Source organism: Clytia hemisphaerica, unplaced genomic scaffold (assembly GCF_902728285.1).
Source record: "Clytia hemisphaerica strain Z4C2 unplaced genomic scaffold, Clytia hemisphaerica genome assembly, whole genome shotgun sequence".
In the NCBI taxonomy this organism is placed as follows: Eukaryota; Metazoa; Cnidaria; class Hydrozoa; order Leptothecata; family Clytiidae; genus Clytia; species Clytia hemisphaerica.
The window spans coordinates 249,463-270,275 of NW_027103967.1; the positions used below are offsets into that span (position 1 = coordinate 249,463).

The 20,813-nt window shown below is 33.7% G+C and overlaps 1 protein-coding gene across 2 annotated transcripts; it reads right to left on the bottom strand.

Moving 5' to 3' along the window:
- Positions 1-2,053: 2,053 nt before the first annotated feature.
- On the bottom strand, positions 2,054-19,382 carry LOC136810371 (signal peptide peptidase-like 2B). Of its 2 annotated transcripts, XM_067066927.1 has the most exons (13): positions 19,246-19,372; positions 12,281-12,406; positions 11,800-11,982; positions 11,477-11,566; positions 11,028-11,167; positions 10,545-10,625; positions 10,020-10,261; positions 9,358-9,481; positions 5,275-5,465; positions 4,700-4,819; positions 4,077-4,157; positions 3,193-3,347; positions 2,073-2,294 (listed from the first exon to the last, which is right to left on the bottom strand). In XM_067066927.1, the coding sequence occupies exons 1-13, from the start codon at positions 19,282-19,284 to the stop codon at positions 2,172-2,174; spliced, it is 1,695 nt and encodes a 564-aa protein (XP_066923028.1). In that variant the 5' UTR covers positions 19,285-19,372; the 3' UTR covers positions 2,073-2,171. The 2 variants fall into 2 exon arrangements, with proteins under 2 accessions (XP_066923029.1, XP_066923028.1); XM_067066928.1 differs by lacking the exon at positions 10,545-10,625 and having other exon boundaries at positions 2,054-2,294; positions 19,246-19,382.
- Between the last annotated feature and the right edge of the window lie 1,431 nt (positions 19,383-20,813).

Here is a 20,813-nt window from a genome sequence, read left to right on the forward strand (position 1 = left end):
TTATAAAAAAATATGGAACTCGCGCAACAGACCAAATTTCTTACTTGACGATTTTTACTATATAAAAATTTGCGTGTTCGAAAAACTTTACATTCTCTTAAAATCATTTTCATTTTTAGATCAAATAGTTAGAGTTTTTAGGGTCATTTCTCTAAAAAAAAAACCGACACCGAAACAGGAAAATGAAACAGCCACGTATGAACATCAAAACGTGAAATTTACACACCCTGGAATAGTTTCAAATTTCTCACACACAACACTAGGTATTACATAAGAAAAAGAAAACCAACTTATTCTAGATAGAGAAAGATATCAACGTGACTGTGTCTGGCTTAAAACAATGACAGAGAAAATAAGGATCATATCATTGAAAAAAATCAACATGTAAAAGATTACTATCTTGACCTGGTGAGTAACATAATGATGGACAACTCGAATCTTGGTTTAAAATTAAGGACCTCTTGAAAGTTGGTGTGTTCTCGATTCTTGACAAAAGCTATACATTGAAAGATTTTCTAACAAGAAAATCAGAAGACCGAGACTTCTATACAATAGCTAAATCCTGAAAAAAACGCGACTCCGAAACTGGAGCTAAGCTATAAAATTTATCATGTATCGCTGTTCGATTCTTACTCCTAGCAAGTAAATCACTGCTCCTTTATATGAACTAAAATCAATGTAACATAAAACAAGGCTTGTTATCAAAAATATCCCTACTCAAGTAATAAGAGTAAGAGTAATACCAGCGAAGTTTCGTTGTTTTTTAAAAAGCTCACCTGAAGATTACTGGCAATGGTATCGTTTTCGAATAACAAAGAACTGATCTTAAAAGAATTATTAGTTTGAACATACTCTCTTGCTAAAAATGATTATGTATATTATGAGCTATATAAAAGAAAATATATAATTTCTAAAATATACAATAACATACAAAATGTTTTTTCTATCCCCCAAAACCCGTTTCAAACCTGGCCATAACTTACTTCATCTGTGTAAAAAGCAATTTGTAATACACGATTTTAATAAGAACATCCAAAATTTTTAAAGCCTTTGGATGTTTTTAACTTTTTGAGATTTGTGTTCTTATATAGTTTGTTCTTATAAAAGAAAACGTGTACTCAAATGCATAGACAATGTTATCAGCAGCCATGTGTGACCTGGATGAAAGGATTATTCATATTCTTATAAAAATATATTACATAAGAAAATATACGTTAGGAAAAGGCGTCTAGTTATCAAGACATTTCACGAAAATGCATCATTCAAGAAAAATTAATTTCAAGAAATAAATACACCTGAGCAAATGCCAATTTTCTTCTCAAATTTTCTTTCAGTCATTTTCAAAAAATACTTTGTCTCAAATTTCTCAAGCAGAGATGATGGAAACCAAAAGCTAAATACATACGAGAGTAATTGTAATTTTACCGCTATGATCCAAACAAACTAATGTTTCTGGTCTGTATGTCCAGTGAAATAGCATAAGCACTTTTCAGGTGATTCAGTTTGAAACATTTTTTACTCATTTACACTTGGAACTAAATATCTATCTAAGAGGAATGATATACCCAAAGTAGAATTCTCGAAAATGTCACTTTCGCAACGGGATAGTCAATTAAAGATAATCATTATTGTTAATTGACGTCCACATCTAATTAGAGAGGTTCCTAACAGCATCCTTTTTGTTTTGATAACACAAGGAAGCCATAAAATTAAAATAACTCTGATCCTAAAAATGATAAAATTATCTGCCAGCATTTTGTCAGATAACAACTTTAAGAAATTCAATTCTTGAAACAAATACTAACGCAATGAAAGTAAGTAATGAGTAAACAATTTCCTAAATCAAAAGATAAATTCAAAGGAAGTCAGACAATACCTTATTACACGAATATTACTAGTCATTTTATTATTGAAAAATTTCGTGTTAATAAAAACCCCCTTGATTAAAACCAGCCATTGTCTCCTTGAAAAATCGGAAAAATTTGTGTTAATTTCAGATCGTGTAAATTTCAAGGCCGTTGAATACTTGCCTAGTAATATTCGTGTAATAAGGTACCTAAAATGGCCATGGCAAACAAGTCCATAAGTAAGACGTGGAAAAATATTAAGTTGACACGCGTTAGAACAACTCTTGTACCCCTGGTAAAACATAAATATCACAAAAATCCATTTCAATTGCTATAGTTTTGCTGTGCGTTATCAGACGACAGTAAGTTTTGTTGTTCGTTGTTTGGAGCAGATGATTCTCCCGCAGGAATATTCCCTTCTTCATTATCCTCTGCATATGGGATATCCTAAAACAAAGGGAATGGTAAAATCATATATTGATTTGTCAAACTCCATCATATTACATTTGGGAACATTTTTTGTAGGAATAAGTAATTGTGATAATTTTATTCATTTTCAGGTATCAATTCAACCTGCCAAGACAAAGACTTATGTAGTTTTACGTAGACCTCACTGTTAACGACTAAAACTGCACTTTGAGTTAAAGGAAAAGGAAGTTTAGAACAAGACTTTGTAATATTTCGATATTTAGAGCACCATTTTGTTTTTCTTACAAAAAAAACAACAACATAATAACTTGTTTACAAGTTACATTTAACTTGTTTACAAGTTACATTAATTGGCAAACGAGAAAGTAAATCCCGAATTAACAAAACACAAAGCATGCCTCTAATCAAACGTATTTCGCATACGTAATTATGAAAATTATTCGCCTTCAAAAAATATAATTAATTTTCAATTCAATCTTCCGGAGAACTAACCATTTCACTTCATTGTTGCAACTATTAAATCGCGCGTAAATGAGGTTTAGAGTCGATGCGACTGAATCAAATCAAATAAATTGTATTGACATTATAGTTAATGGTAATTTCCCTTTTTCGACTTTTGTTCACTAGAACCCAACCCCGTTGCAAAGTAAGGGTGGGTACATTTGACACTCTCGAATTCGAATCTTTTTTTTTTAGATAAGTCCCAACATTAAATTCCGTTAATAAACTGTTAAATTTTTCTACCGAAGCTCGATAATTCGATATTTTTGTTTTGTTTATCGGATAAGAGAAACTTCTTACTAGTAGTTAAGCTTTCTTGTAGATAAAACCAAAAATCCTTTCAATCAAATTAGAGAGCGTCAAGTGCATGTCCAAAATCAAGGTCAAGGAATTATGAGACAGAAGAATAACTTACTACTCTTCCTCTCCACAAATTTTTGAGTTCGCCTCGAATGTAACCGACGAACGTGCACGCAATGAGAACACTAGGTGCTAGGTACAACAAGGCTGGTTGTCCTTCCTTCATCAAAATGAGTGCTACGAATGTAATACCAAGTCCTATTCCATAACCTGAAAAAAAAGCATAAGCCATAGGCCATTTCACAGTCGAAATGGATCATGGGTAATCAGGACTGATTGCGCCCCGATAACGGTTTCTCCTTGGTTAGACGCAAAAATCTTCAAAAATTTTCAAAACATTGGATCAATCAGTAAGTCGTTATTAATATTAGCGCGCAATGGTCCCGATTATCCATTACGCTTTGCGACTGTGAAATGGCCTATTTGCATTGTGTTAGATAGCGTTTCTAGAAGATGGCTCAGAGCAATGTCATTTGAATATCTTTATATATAAAACATAACACATTTTTCTTTAACTATATTTCGACCTCTTACGTGTCTTTTTCATGTTCAGTCGGGAGAAATTTTGAAAAAGACACGTAAGAGGTCGAAATATCGTTAAAGAAAGTTTTATTTTGATTTGGTTACACATCGCGAGGCTTTTTATGTTTCACTTCTTATTTATTCTATTGATCATGCTCAGAGCGAGTAAATAAACATGGAAGACCTCTGATGACCCGAATATTCACTAAACAAATATTTGTAGACAACTCCCCGTACGCAATTAAATCGTATTTAATTTAGTTTGACATTTCGATGTTAAAAATATAGAGAGGAATCTTCTCTCACCAGGCAGCAGCGTGACAGGGTTTGTAAGAAAGCACATTTACTGGATCCAGGAGTAAGTTTGAGTAAAAAAAGTCACGTTCAAAAATAACTATTGAAACAATTTGCACTCACCTATGCTAGTAGCCAGGAAGTAGACTTTGTATTTGGTCTTTGCAAGAACATCGAAATTATGATTGAACGCCACAAATAGGCCTGAATAGAAAGAAGAATCAAAAGTTACAGTAATCCTTTCCCAGGTACCATGAATGATACTTTATACGCATCAGTGCTCAGAAATAAACCTTTTCGACCGTAGTTGCGCGGTCAGACGCGTGCCTCTCAATTATTTAATCATCCGCCTAAACTCAATCCAATCCTTTTTGACACCTTTTTCTATTGTTTATAGGTGTGAAAAAAACTTGGACGGTTTTACGGTTGTAAAACGAACAAAAAAATACCCGCGCGGCAATTGGCGGCTACGGTCGACAAGGTGTAGTAAAAAGAAAGGTTAAGAGCAACTGGAGAAATCCAGGGAGTAAAGTATCGCCTCTCTCTCTAGGCTTGGGTACCGAAAGAGGAGCCTTCGATCCGATAACGCAAGCAAAGAATTTTTCTTAATACAGATGTAAATTGAACATTTACTCATAGTCACAGAAACTGGGAATCGAGCCTCTGTCGTTTGTTCAAAAACCAACGTCAATGACCACTATATCACAACGCTATATAGGAAGAAATATATAAAACATTGGACAAACCTGGCAATAGAATATCTCCAAAACCAAGCAATGAATAAGGACGTTCACATATCGAGAGAGCAGTTTTGACGATCTTTGGTATCCTAATGACCATTGGTAATTGTTCTTTACTACCATTCCCTGTAAAAAGTAAAATAAATGAGTGAAGTTTGTTTGGAATTTAGACATTAGAAACTGAAAACTGAACCTACAAAAAGACTTCGGAAAATTTGAAAGAGCCAATAAGTAAATTCATAAAATTCAGTCACTGCGCTATACATATACATATACCTCTCCGACTTTCATAGTTGACCTCCCCAAATCCCGGACTATTTTGCTCATGGCTCGAACTAAGGAATTGAAGTAGGTCGGACAAGGAGCAATTTAGGTCGGACAATGCCCGATGTCCGATACTAAACTCGTGAGGGTTAATACTATTTGGAAAATATTCAGAAAGTATTAAAAATGAGGAGGAGATTAGAGTCCAATCAACTATAAAGATAAATGACGAATCGAAAATTGTTTACAAACTGGTTGTCATATTTCTTAATTTAAATTCTTAGTGGTATAGAATAAGGAATATGACGAGTCCTTACCTGTAGCAACTTCGACCATTACACTTTTACCGCGCGCTGAGAAGAATGGAGTGATGAAGACGAAGAAGATATCGTACAACAAGAGCGCTATCAGTAAGATAGCGCTTATCTTCAGGTTAGGTAGGCGGATTGTTTTGATGAGTGAGATACAGAAGCAAACGCCCAGGAAGTCTTGCAATATCCAAGCATAACTGAAAGAAAAATCAGAAATACAGTCAGAGATTTTAATTGATCCTGTTCTCCTGTACTCCTCCTCTATTTATACATCGTGGAGTTTTACGAGAAAAAATAAGCCATTACTTTCTCAATTAGTTTCTCGAATTATATTCTGAATAATTTGAAAAATTCCAGTCACATTCCAGTCAATTGCCAGTCTCTTAAAAGACTGTTCTTATAAAAAAGTCTTACAAAAAAAAGGTATCAAAGATGTTATGATGAGGGTAAGTAGTCTCTATAAGTATGTGTTACACCCATAGTGGGCTCTTAGGCAAAATTGGGTACGGAGACATACCGCTGGTCAAGGTCCCTTTTTAGAATCCCAAGATATCTAAAAAAAATTCGATTTTTCTTTCTGACAGGGTCCCAAATTACCAAATATTTATATCTGACAGGGTCCATTTTTCAAGCTCTAACGACACGTCCTCGTCGGCCTTGACGAAATTTTTCAGGAACAAAAAGCTAAAATTTCACCAAAAGCTAAGAAAAACTTCAGAACAATCTTTCTAAGTAATCTTTGGAGGGGTTTGAATATCCAAAGTTAGAAAAACCACTCATTTAGCGTAATTTTCAGCTTAGAATATTTCCGCGATGTTTGTTTTACAATTAAGGTATGCATGACTTGAGTGGTTAGTTCCAAGGGGAATGCTTTCTGACTTCGAATAACCGAAAGTTTTGAATATGTGGATGTTCGCAAAACCAAAAAAAGGATATCAAAATTCCATCATCAACAGGACTTTGATGAAATTCTTCTGGTCTAAGGCAAGGCCACACCTTGTTTCACATCGAGATTTGATAAGGGGTAAGGCCAATGAGAAAGTAGCCAGGTGAAAAATTGTGAAATTAAGAAAATGTATTTAAATAGTTGAAAGCAATGAAAAAACTATGTAATAGTTTTGAGACTTTGTTTTGTCTTTGAAGAATCTAATCAAAACCGTCAAATAAGAATAATAAATTGGGTAGTACCGTAGGGAGCTCTTACTAATTCAATCGGATCTTACTTTAAAAAATTCAAAGCAAATATGCCAGCCCGTGTCCGAATACCCCTTACCAATAAATAAATGCAATGAAAATTTCCAGGTTTAGCAATAATAACTCGTGCTAAGCGAACCTCAAAATATTATTGAAAAATGATTATATTTTTTCACAATTTCTCCCCAAATGGTATCCCCATGAAAAATCCAAGAAAAAGTGATTTGATTATCACAATAGACAGCATGCCGGCTGCGAACCGAAAAACCTGTTCAATATATTTTATTGATACGTAGATACAGAAGCTCAGTAACTCTACAAGTCCCTGGAATGTTTTCAAAAAATGAAGGCTTCACTCTTCACCTGTTGTGAGCAGTATAAAAAGACCAAAAATCAGAATCAAATCATTCGAATTCGACTCAACATTTCAATAGGAAGGCAAAAACGTCAGACACAGGAAAAAACAATATTAAAAGATGAATCGGTTTATCGTTCTCGCTGCTTTGGCTACTATTTTTATTGTTTCTTTGGAAGCAGCTTGTCCCGGAGGTAAGTCGGTCAAACTCACTTGAATGACATTTGACTTAAAAAAAAGAATTTATCGGTGAAATTGAACACAAAGTTAGTGTATGAATAAGCATAATATAGCACAATTTAAAGTGTAAAAGACGAAGGAACTACTGAAGTGAGACTTCTAACATTTCGCAAAACGTATCAAATTTTAAGAAAAGCTTAAGGCATTGGTAATGAAAACAATACTCATATTCATATTCATACAACATCATCAACTTAACATTCTCTAACATTTCAGGAATGCAACCAGGAGAACAGAAAGTTCGCGGCGATGGAAGAATAGTCAGATGTACTGGTGCCAACCGCTGGGAAACCTTAAGTGTGTTCGGCAAACGTGAACTCTCCGACGATGACTTTGCTGATAGCGTTATGGTTGAAGATTATGCTATCCCACAAAAACGATCAATCCTTAGACGACGAAAGTACACCATGGTCTAGAGGCAGGACATGACCGAAACGCACAACATAAAAATACTTTTGACAGGAATATCACATTTAATGCACTTGATGAAGAAGTCTTTGTAAATTATAAGTTTTATAGTGTATCTTTGGAATTTGGTCCATGTTCAAAACAAAAATAAAAAATCAGATAAAAGTAGGTGTTCTACATTTTACTATTTTTATTGATTAAACACAATAAGTTTTAGAACAATGCAAAAACGTCTGATTTGTTTTCTTTTATCATTGTGTAACTTGGTTGTCTTTTTTTGAAAATTTTATGACGAAAAAAAATTTCCGAGAAAAATTACTTCAGCCACATTTTAAGGTACCTTGCACTCTATCTTTCTGACAAAAATCAGGAAAAACTAATGAAGCAATTTTGCACCAAGTCCAAAAAACATTATTTTTAGGTAGTTTTTGGCCCAAATTTACCCCAAATTTTTTTTCAAAATCGGGCTCCGTCACTTTTTAGGCATTCCTATTTTGTATCATTGTGCAAAAAATGAAAAAGAAATAATGAGCCGATCCCGAGAAAAGCTGCTAACAGGAAAATGGTAAAACAGAATTTCCCCCAAAAAAGAAAATTCGTATTTTACGACGAAAAAAAATTTTCCGAGAAAAATTACTTCAGCCACATTTTAGGGTGCCTTGCACTTCCATTTTCTTTCTGGCCAAAAATCAGGAAAAACTAATGAAGCAATTTTGCACCAAGTCCAAAAAACCTTATTTTTAGGTAGTTTTTGGCCCAAATTTGCGAAAATCCGTATTTGACGACGAAAAAAAATTTTCCGAGAAAAATTACTTCAGCCACATTTTAGGGTACCTTGCACTCTATCTTTCTGCCAAAAATCAGGAAAAACTAATGAAGCAATTTTGCACCAAGTCCAAAAAACCTTATTTTTAGGTAGTTTTTGGCCCAAATTTGCCCCCCAAAATTTTTTTTTAAAAATCGGGCTCCGTCACTTTTCAGGCATTGCCATTTTGTATCATTGTGCAAAAAATTAAAAAAAACTAATGAGCCAATCCCGAGAAAAGCTTGTAACAGACGAACGGACAACGGTCAAATTAAAGGACCTCCCGGTAGGTCCAACAATCAAGCATACTTTTTATTTCATTTTATTTGACTGAACGATTTCTTTTTCCATTGAAGCGTCGAGCTTTTTTCATTGATCCTTAGGTAGCAGTTTCTCAAGAAATTCGAACATTTTTAGTAGGTCTTTTTGATTTTGACAAGCTTTTCTTTCATTTTCTCTAGGGTTTGAAACCTTATTAAATTCATAAAATCTGGATTAGAAAAGAAGATCTTTAGCGGCCACAAATCCTCATAATTAAGGTCTTAATTGAAAAAAAGAGTATAATTACCATGTGGTTGAAAAGGTGTTCAAAATAAAAAGACCTTAGATATGAGTTAAACTCGGTAAATAACTTTGGAACGTGCTAACCGCACTGGCTCAACTTCAGTATTTTTTAAATTACTCGTAGGCCCGATTGTAAACATCAATATAAAAGTTTTGATATAAGATAACGATATCTAAGTAGACTGGTCCCCAGGCCCCGACAATCAAAATTTACAAAAAATGAATAAAAACAACAGCAGATATTCACCCAAGGAACAAGTGTGTAAAGTTTTAGCCAAACCCGACCATTTTTGAGGTCTCCAGGCTGCCCCAAAGCTTTAACCTCGTTTTAGGGACAAAACTCGTGACCACGCCCCTAAAGATTAAAATTTTCAAGAAATGAAAAATATATCTCCAGATATTTAGCTAAGGAGCAAGTGTGCAAAATTTCAATCAAATCGGACCATTTTTTAAGTACCCAGCCTGCCCCAAAGTTTTGAGGTGGCATACAGACATAGATACATTCTCAGATTCTAGCTCTCACCTTTCATTGCGAATAACCACCCAAAATGCTGAAAGACCAACACAAAATAGCAGAAGAATGATTTCACGAATTTCGAATCGTTCGTTGAAAAGTGGAAGGTTGTTCTCTGGGATGCGGCAACGCCCTAAAAATAAAATAAAAGTCAATAAAACGCAATGAAAATGTCTAGTGTGACATTGAAAAAATTTGCACTGCAAAGTCTATTGGTTCTCAAAGGACTTTATCATATTTTTGAACAAGTTGTCTTTGTTGCTCGCACACTCAGAATAAATTTTAAGACAAAAAGTCACAGGAGAATTTTGGAGGAAAGAATCAAGCAATAGAGTTCACTTTGAAGAAAACATCGACAAATCTTGTCATTTGATAAAAGTTTTCCAAGTTTACAGGTCTTTTTTAGTCCAAAAAGTTCTAACACTGAATTAAGCCAATAGGATTTCACCAATGAACAAAAGAGCTCATTAAAAATGCACGATATATGAGATTATGATCATGCAAACCTGGTAACTTTTTTTATCGTAGGACGAGTCGAGCTTGGTTATAATAACACACATCCCCTGTTTTTCTTTATACCTCCATGGTTCAAGTAAACTGGAGTAGATTCTATTAAAAAGTGCTTCTGAAAATTTCACGTAGCAGGGTCAAGGATGGCTACACATTCTTACCACAATTGATGAGGGACATGAGAGCAGACAAGCAAGTGAACGTTCCAGTAACTGACGCAATGGCGAACAACCCAATGACCACATAAATGAGATATTTGTAAAAGAAATACAACAGAAGAAGTGTGGTGCAAATCAAAACGATGAAGACCACAATCATGATGGTGGTGATTGGGAATTCTCCCATCTCGTTATCTTCGTTGGGAATTCCCCCATTCTTTTCCAATTTTTCTGCTTCAATTTCGCTGAAAAGAAAGAGCCAGGAAAATCACATTTGATGGAACCATTGCATTACACCCAATAATTGTATTTTTAATAAAATAAATTGTTAAGATATTTATGTTTTAAAGGTAAAATTAAAAAGTTTTAATATTTATGCATATTATGTAAGAATCAATTTAAGTATTATCATATGCCAGCCTTCGTTTGTGTGTTGGTGTTCTATTACAGTTTTACAATTGCCTAGTAAGGTTTTTTAATTCAAATTTATTTTAAATAGGTTACTTTGCTCCATCAATAAATAAATACCTGTCGTTTCTACGATAGTCTGCATATGATTGTTCCAATTCATAAAAACTATGGTCGATTGCATTATTGTTGTTCCGTGAGCTTCAAGAATTATAAAACTCATATTACTCACTGGTCAATTTATCATATTCAGATTTTTAAGGGTTATAGATATATGATTTACGATTTTTAAGGGTTTACATTATCTATTTTATATTATTGAACAGTGGCCAAAGCAAAGTGGACTTTAAACAACAAATAGGGCAAGATTCTTCGAAATTTTGCAGAGCTTTGTTGAATTTCGAGATGGAAAAGCCTCTATTTGTACTTCGCTGACACGGAAATCCGTCTGAGAAGGAAGAACTTTTTACACTGATTGAAGGAAAGCATACTTAATGTTTAATAGGCTGAACTACTCGAGAATTCTTTGTATGTTGGCAAGAAAATCTATACCAATATCAAAACTGGCCCAAAGCAGTGAATTTTAGAATCATCATTTTTTACCTGCGTTCAAAGACTAATCCACACCAGTAAGCACCCACAACCACAGTGAAAGTTGCAATCACCCAAATGACCACCAAGTTTGGATCAAATACTGGATCATGTGGATGATATAATTGAGCTTGCAGTGGTGCCCCTATGACCTGGAATAAACAAATCAAAACGGTGTTAGTACAAAACGAGCATCTAAGGTAACAGCTACTAGAATTTTACTCCACTCAAAATCAGACGAATTCATTTTTGCCATTGCTGACACAGTCTATGTCCTTATTTGTTTCATTTTTCGTCTGAGGATTAAACGAAATGAACGAACAAACACATGAAGAATCTACAAAATGAAGATATTAACCTGTCAAACCGTATGAATCATTGTGATCATTGTGATTGAAAAGTAAAAATATACGCGATAAGGCACTTGAATCCTGATCTGAAACATAAATACATCATTATACCTTTTCGATAGCACTTAAAGTGGAGTTTCGAATCAAACCAACTGACAGATGAATTTGTTTGTGTTCTTGAGCAGTCCCTTTTGGTAAATCCTAAAACATTAAGATATCATGTTTAACAACTACAAATTTTTAAAACCATTGATTGTTAACTTATCATGACGAATAGTTGGCTGTCAAGACTAAATTAAAAATTCTTTTCAATGGTTGGTCAGCTAAAACTGAAATTTAACCCAAAGATTCTTTCGTAATGACCATGGTCCATTAACTATCAAAAAAGAACTTAATTTGATTTGTAAATGTGAAGAACATATATATCAACTTACGTCTGTATTCCCAGTCTTGCTGAGTAGTATGACTTGTTTGGCATGCGCACTGTAGGCTTTCTGAAGTTTTTGGAAGTGTGAACAATTCCCTTCCGTGGAAATGAATGAGGAAACTTCCATTGCATTCTCAGTATAATCTGAACAACCAGTTTCATCTTTTGGAAACAAAACTGTCAGCTTTTCCTGAAAAGAAAAATCGATAAAATTCATTTAATCCAGGATATTTGCAGCCTTTGAAAGTTATGATAAAATACATCCAAAGAATATCCATGCAATACCATATAATATTTCACATTATAGTAAAAGACTTTCAGACATTGGAAACTATTTGTAGCTCTTTGAAAACTTTATTAAAAACTGACTTTAAAGTAGTCAATTTATTGGAAATAAATAATTTATTTAAAGAACCAATTTATTAGGGTATTTTCCTCTGCCAAAACCTATGATACAAAGTACTAAAATTTTGCATTTTATTACTTACAGTCTTTTCAACTGTTGTGGGAATAGCTGCGTAATAAGGATTGTAAACAGCACATATATCAGCTGATCCAGATTCACCTTGTAAATGTAAAATTGCAAGTTGAACACTTCCAAGTGAGTATTGAATCTGAAAGACAAATATGCATATTTTCTACATAAACCGAAAAATTTTATTCATTGTAGTCAGGTTCCATCAACAACAGTCTTCTTTCAAATCAAAATATGACTGTCAATAAATATGGAAATTGGTAGCTTGTTTAAAATACCTTATTGGAACTAATTTTTCGCAGGAATTTATTTAAGCGTTTTTTGAGGTTTGTCGTCAAAATTGCGAAAATTTGAACCCGCGAAAAATTTCGAGAGTTAACAACAGCGAAAATTAATCCCCACGAAGTACAATTTTTCCAATTTTATCAAAAAATTTGAATAATTCCTAGGAAAATGAAAGAAATTTATCCATAAAAGGGCAAAACGGCAAAAGACAAAAACCCGTGAAATACAATTTTTTGGATATTTTTTTTCAACAGAGTTATTAGTTCCCGAGAAAATTAGTTCCAATAAGTAAGGTATACAGCTTTGATAAAATTTACAGTTTATCTTTGCAGAAGTTTTTCCAACAAGTTAGCAATGCCAGGAGATTCTCTCATTGCATGTAGAAAATAACTAATGAGTTTTCATGAGGATCAAATATTTAAAAAGTCATCTTTTCGAATCGATCTTACATTTCAATTCACTAACGTGCTATTAATGACTTGCCTGCAGCCTACATTATTTTAAGGCACTTGTCATAAAAGGTCGTAAATATAGAAAATCTCATCATTCTTTCCTGTCAAAAAGGAGTGGTTACAAAATGGTCAATAAGACTCCTTTAGAATAAGGGAGGAGTATTCCAGCAAATTTTTATCACAGCAAATTAACATTACACTTAGAACTTAGAGTATGAAAACAAAATTATGATATGTAAATATTAGACCAGCTGTTTCGCAACACGTAGTAAAAACAAGTGTTCTGCCACTAAAAATCAGGTCCAAAAGTTTGAAATATGACATTGTTTTCTTGTGCAATTCTAAGGGGAATAATTTTTTGTCAGCTGAATTAGGGTTATACTATACTGGAATTTGGTCTGATATGGTGACAACTCCCTCGTTATCTCAACATCCTTCCTTAGGGATTTGAGAAATATTGAAAAAGAAAAGAATTGCAGAAAAACTGATTGAAAAATTTTTTTCTTCTCTGACTGCTAAGTAAAGAAACAATTGTGATGCTGACCTTCTTTATTGTTGTTGTCTAAAGACGGTTGACAGAATTAGAAGGGGATATATTGTCGCATCAAAATAAAAAAGCTTTTTAAGTCCAAAATTGGAAAATTGAGTTATGACCATATCGATGCTTTACGCCCCATTTTTTATAAATTTGTTGGCTTAAATCAAACAAAAACCAACCTAAACAGACCTAATTTCAACCCTTTGGATCCGCGCTGACCCGTCAAAAACAAACTACCATAAAATCTGATTAGGTTGCTAGATTTTTATGAAATTTTCACCAAAGATGGTCTCAAGAAAATATACCCTTCTGAAAACAATGTGTTTTGAGTAGTTTGAAAGAGCAAAAGTATTGAATTTTTCTGTCTCTATCACAGGTTAAAATAGGCGTACTAATTTTCTAAGGAAAAATTATCCATTTTTAGCACTTTTGACTTCCAGCTTCTTACAATATCTTGGAAAGTAGACAAGCTTCTTCAAATATTTTTTCTGCATTTGGTCAGTACTAAATTTGGTCTTATTTGTGTGGATATTTGGAGTCTAAACTCAACTAATCAACTCTTCAGATGACTCCAAAGTTGAAAATTGACAAAAAGAAAATATTTTTCAGAAAATTTGGTTGCTAGGCAACCTAGGCTGGTTGTTAGGAGCAAAATATCATTAACTTTCGAATATGTATTCAGACTCAATATATAAATTTATAGTTTTACAGGTGTATATAAAACTATAAAAAAGTCATTCTTCATCGCATTCGCCTAGGTGTCAAGGAACCTACCAAAATAATGTGCGGATCGAAAGGGTTAAGCTTTTAGAAAAATAAAAATTTTACTTTTCACTTTATTTTCAGGGTAAAAAAGGCTTAAAGGGGGTCTGGAAATCATCACTAAACTGATAATGAAATATGAAAGAGCTCATTAAGACGATTCTAAAAATATATGGTTTATAGGGGCTTACTCTTTTCTATACCGAATAACAGCTGTTTGAAAATTCTTTGTAGTTTCTATGGTTATAAAAAACGTATGACGTAGTGAATACGAGTAGGTTTCTTATTACATAAAGTAAAAAAGACAAATAAACAGCACAGTGTTTTAGTTTTTTATCTGTCACGTTGAGAAGAAAGAAGAAGTTTGTAAAAAATGTCTACAACTAGTAGTTTATCCGCATCACTAGATAGCAGCTCAGACGAGTCCTTTGACGATTGTTGTCTCTAGTGAAACTCAGAAAAATCAGAAAAACTCAGAAAAATAATATAATAATTTAATACTTTCCCCTTCGCTTTCATTACGTCACGAAATAGAGGGGTCGGAGTGTCTTGCTCTCCTTTGTAGAGCCGAAAATGAGCAAACTTTTAAGCTTCATAATTAGATAAATAAAACAGATTTTTGAATCGTTCTTTTTTTGTTTGATTGCATTTTTTCTGCTCTATGATTTAGGCAAAAAAGTGCAGGGGCTAAATGCAAACCTCAATTCCCCTTTAAATCACATCATCAAATCACATCATCGCCTTTTCCAAAAACAACTTTGGTCTTAAGGTTTATTTATTAACACAAAAATATTGCAAATGTTAATGATTTTTAAGGAACAATTATTTAAAGTCAATTTTCTCAAAAGAACAAAAATGGACTTGAAGCAGCTTGAAGCTTTTTTTATTTTGATGCGACGAATGGCCAACTGTACTGTACTGTACTTTTGTACCATCACTGGTGATCTCAAGCTTGAGTTAATGTCTAATGTCCAATGGCATGATATAATGATAATATTATAGCAAGGTTCTCCTCCGAATAAATGGTTGATATTACTTTGTGAATATGGAAAGTGTTTTAAGTTTTTCAGATGGTAAAATAAGATTTATAAAAGTTCTTAGTTAGTTATAAACAGTCAATGAATGGTGTATAATTTACAGTGTAGTGGATGTCTGGATGGCAAGTATTTCGTTTGGTTAAAAGAAAAGTTATAAATTTTCACTTTATTAGGTATTTTTAATTACTTTTATTTTCAATATCATGATAATGTATAAGAAATAAAAGTAAGAATAAGAATAAGAAATTAAATCTTTATAAATTAAAAAAAAAAGTTACTAAACTAAAAAGATAAAAAGGATTTATATAAGGTTGGTTTGTCTGGATTGATTCTAGAGAGATATTGAGTGTGGTTAATTGGACGATGAGGTGTTACTAAATTTTTGGTGGCTTTTGGCTAAGTTTTATAGTCTATCTGTCATTGATGGAATTTTTGCTTCTTCAAGCATATCCGTGATTCTTGTCTATCTAGGCTTGTTCAAGATAATTCTTAGAGCTTGGTTTTGAATCTTTTCTGATCTGTAAAATTACCAATACCCTGTGTTTATTTCCAGAAAATTGGATATATGAATTTTGTTCTGACTGGTCATTTCTTTCTTACATATTTTGAATATTATTTAACAGAAGAAATGCAGTCGCCGTTTCAATTTGCCTTTTGCCATTTTTAATTTAAGGTTAAATTAGCCTGCTATGCCTAAGACATCATATCCTATTTACACTGGGTCTGGAAAACCCATTACAAATGCACGTAGCCTGTGCAATAGAACTTTTGCTATACACAATACCATGTTGAATAAATTAAAAACTCCAGCCCACTCTGGCAGTATCAAAATAACAAGGTATGTCGGCATTACACACAAGTCACAGTTTACACCAGTACACTAAAACCTTGTTGTTTCTAATGCCAAAAATCTTTAATGTTAACACCAATTGAAATACTGTCTTTGAATGACTAATTACCAGCATACATTTTGTTAATGATAATTGAATATATGATTTGTCTTTTACATTACAAGTGTTGCCTAGGGAAAGTAATGAAAGTAATGCTGAAGTAATTTGTAATTCAATAGACCTTTTTGTATTAAAGGGACATTAAAGTTGTAAAATGTAAACATTGCGCGAACCACGTGTGATTAAAGAGAACAATTAAAATCACGTGTCCAAAACAAACTTGTAAAACAATTTAACAATCAAAATTAGCCATATTTGGTTTGATTTTTTATTTTGACATGTGACATTTGTTTTGATTTTGTATCTGCTGCATACAGTTTGTTTACAAATTTCGCAAGTACTGTTATGTCCCTTTAAATTCCCCAATTCCCACCAAATAAAATTTTTTGAAAATATAATCTCTTTTTGAAGGTGTTTATGCATTTTTTTTGCTGTTTTTACATTTTTTTTGCTGTTTTTACATTATTTTTGTTGTTTTTACGCCATTTTAAGGATAAATTTTTCAGCAAACGTCAAATTAAACTCCCATTAAATTTAGTTTTTTTTGTCCATCCGCCAAATTAAATTTCCCCTAAAAAACTTTTTTGGCCATTCGCCCAAATTTCTTCTTTTGTCTTCATAGAATCTTTAAATGGATTTAAATCAGAATATGTTGTGTACTGTATTATATGTTTTTCTTTTTATAAGCATATATCTCCCTCTACATCATCAGGCTTGCATTATGCTTAGCATTCTATTGTTTTCAAACAATAGAGCCAATGTTTAGATACCAAAAACTGAGCCTGCATGACTTTTAAAAGTATTTTGAATATTTGAAGTTGCAAGACATACACTGAGGATGGGGACGTACAGTACTGTGAGAGGTCCCAAATCCGACACCACTGCCTAAATCCGATGGGGTCTTTCAAAGATACAAACTAAAATAAAAACAAACCTTTCGCTGTGATGCAACGAAGATACCAAAGTGTCAGCTAAACTGAGAGATTTGATACACTGACAGTATAGACCTAGCTCTTCACACAAAAATTACGGGAAACGCATGTTTGGACTTTGTACCCTATGCTGCACTCAAGCACTTAAGCCAAAGTCCCGCAAAGGCAGGACAAAAATCAGTTTTTTGAAGTTTGCAAAAAAACGCCACATAGAAGATCTTTCAACTTCAGTATGTGAATAGAGCAGTAAAAAATACAACTTTTTATTTTTCCTTTTTTTTGCAAAAGTTCTAAGAATGAAAATAAAGGGATAATGACCTTATGGCTATAAAGGGATAATGACAATTGAATACTATCCATTGATGACCCGCGGCACTATCGTAAAGCTAGAATTGCTTCGCGTACTCTTCACTTGAGAAAATGATTGACAGTTTTTCACCCCGTGCAGGAGTTCCCGGAGCGTTCTCGGCTCAATCCCCGGACCGCGCTAAAAATGGTAGACTGAGCTGTGATAGATCATTTCGATGGATGTTGTTGGAATGTTTACCAGGCTCTTGACAGAAAATCGTTTGTTTTATTGTCAATGATGACAGTGCAGTTATTAATTTTGTTAGATCTGACAAATTGATGTTTGTAAGTGCACTTTATAGTTTTGATTCCAATTGAAGAATCATATTCTGGTTTTCATGTTATTAGATGCTGTTTTAGAGCTTTAGGTCTACACTGACTGAACCAATTGAACCAAATAACTATAATTGCTTCTTATAACAAAACATATTTTTTTATTGCAATGTGCACAACGTCATAAATGATAACAGTAGCAACAGCATCATAAAAAGTAATGAGATGTTTTGATTTTCAAAAGCACACAAAATTATAAAAGAGGTCTGTGTACGAGCGTGCTCATTTTGAAACGTTACGTAATCAAGCCTGGTTTTTATTACTTTACACTGGCACTTGGCTTGATTGCGGGCCTTCCGTAAATAAACATCTGGACTTATGGAAAGGGCGTTGATAGTTGCCGCCTCATTGATTCGATGTTTATTATTCAAATTCTAAGTGCTACCGCATCCACCCTTTTTTCAGATTCGCGCCATTTTTGCAATTTAGTCTGTTTGTTTCTTGATGGAAACCAGCCCAAGTTGTTTCGTATTTTTCCCACACAAGTCACTTTTATTACAAAACTGTTATCGTTTTAAACATGAGCAACTGATTCAGAATAAAAGGTAATTATTTTTACAACTCACACTTTTTAATTACATTAATTGACATCTTGTCATTACAGCTATCTTGTTGAGATGTTTTGTCTCGAGAGTTCTAGCAATAGTTTATCGTTCAACTTGGAGAGGGAATGTTTATAAACATAGAAGTAGGATAGAAGTATCACAAAGTATATCGACAAAGAACCACTTGCGGCTCCACTGATAAGAGAAAGAAAGAAAGGGTCAAGATCGTTTGTTGCCAAAACATTTTATGTGTGACCTGGTCAAGTTCTCTAAACATTATGAAAATATTATTCTTGTGGAAAAGACAAATTTCAAAGACAAGAAATACAAGCCAGGCTAAAAACAAAAATGTGTGTACCAGGTAAAAACTAAATAAAAAGGTTAAAATGTAAAAAGCAGACCCGGGGGGGGTACTACCCTTGTCGACCGACGGGGGTGCTCCGCTGAGGTTCGAAAAATGGACCCTACGTGGGACTCGAAATTTGCGAAAAAAGTGACCCTGAATGGGACTGAAATTCCAAAATTTTCTCAAATTTTCTACTTTTTCCCCAAATTTTCCAAAAATAGGCACCCTACGAGGGACTGATTTTTCTATTTTGGTGTTTTTGCGACCCTACCTGGGACTCGTGGAGGTTAAAAAAGGTACCCTGACCAGCGGAGCATCCCCGTAACCCATTTTGCCCTAGTACCCCCCCCGGGAAAGCAGATTTCTACTAGATTTTTTAAACATAAGAAAAAGTAAAAAATAAACTTCAAAAAGGAGGGTCACAATGCTAATAAAAAGAAATTTAACTACCTGAAATGCAAGCCATATCAACGAGGCTATTCGATTCATCTTTTAAACTGAAGAATTGCTGGTTTCTTCTCCTTTGTGAGATGGTTCAGTTTTTTATTTTTTCAACAGCTGACCAGCAGCCATTTTGGAAAGTTTGTTTACTTCGCTTGAATGCGCTTTTTTCAAGGAACCGGTGTAAAATATTGCGGAAAGACCCGTGACCGGGTGAAATAATGAAAAACAAGAGCCGCAAAGATACTAGCCTATTAGACACGAAGAAAACCGCTTTTTTTATCGCGATTTAACGCTTAAAACATAAAAAATTTGGTTTGTGGTGGGAAGGTATACTGGCTACAAAGATGCGAGATCAGTCGCGAGCTTAGCGTGTCTTTCAATTCCTTTCCTCCCTTCTAATGAAGATGTATAAAAATCAGTTTTTTAACGTTTGCGTGGAGTCAATTTAGCTTTACAGACCCAGTCTTTAAAATAAAGACTGAAGCAGGGAACTGATTCTTTGTGGGCGATATGACATATGATATGATGCCCAGTAGACAATCTTCCTTTGAAGAACAAGTCAGAATTTAGAACCAAGTTGAGAACTTCCTTTTCTTTCAGTCATACCATATTTTCACAAAGCCTTCTTCTGGAAAAGATAACACTCAGTCTGATGTTTGCATTTTACATTATAGCTCCTTAACGAAAATAATTTCAAAGGGGGTTTGCAATTTCCGAAATACTGCGAATAATTTTTCTGAAATTTCCAAAATTCCGTAAAAAAAATTCTTGCAATTCCGATACCGATTTTTTTGGGTATAATTTGATTTTTTTTGTATGAATTCCGAAAAAGGTGGTAAAAACTTTATAATACCGAAATTCCGAAGCAGAAATTCATAGATTTTCGATACCGAAACAATTTCAGCATTCCAAAATACCGTACGCCCCACTTCAAAAGGCTATATCGAGATTTTTCTAAAACGACCAAATCGGTAGGCTTGTGCTTACTTAAAACCATGCAACTTTTGTTTACCATGCAGGGGGCGGTCGAGACGCAGTAGCTGCTAACCGTTCGGTACTTTCGAGTATAAAATTCCTGTTGTTTGTAGTTGATTTTCATTCGTTGTTTACTTAGTCTTTTTTTCAGAGGTTCTGGGGTAGTATAGGTTTGACAATGTGTCAGCATCAGCATTTTTTTGCCGGTATCTCGCTTTTGAACGTGACCGGAATCAATTCTTTATCTATTCGGCGCGCAATCAGTGCAGAGAAAAGTAACCATGACGACAATCCAAGATCTTTAAGTTCAAAGTTGATATTTTTTTCGTGTCGTTGAAAGCACAAATCAGAAATATCATCAACGCTTTTTAAAAAGAGTCAGTGATAGAGATTCATAACATAAAGATTTGTCTATTAATTCGATTCTATTGAAGTAACATTGCCATAATTAATAGTTTAGTAATTACTGTTATACATTTGATGGGAATCATGTAGAAAATTTCTTTCGAAAGAAACTCATTTCTTCTTGTACAATTACACGTGGAGGTTTCTGGGGAATTCATCAATAGTAAACATGTATATTGATACAGTCTGCTAGA

Coding starts and splice junctions, on each gene's coding strand:
- LOC136810371 (XM_067066927.1), bottom strand. CDS start 19,284: ATGAATCGAATAGCCTCGTTGATATGGCTTGCATTTCAG. Junction 12,407..19,245: donor TGATATGGCTTGCATTTCAG/GTAGTTAAATTT, acceptor TTTGTCTTTCAG/ATTCAATACTCACTTGGAAG. Junction 11,168..11,476: donor CTTTAAGTGCTATCGAAAAG/GTATAATGATGT, acceptor TGTTTATTCCAG/GTCATAGGGGCACCACTGCA.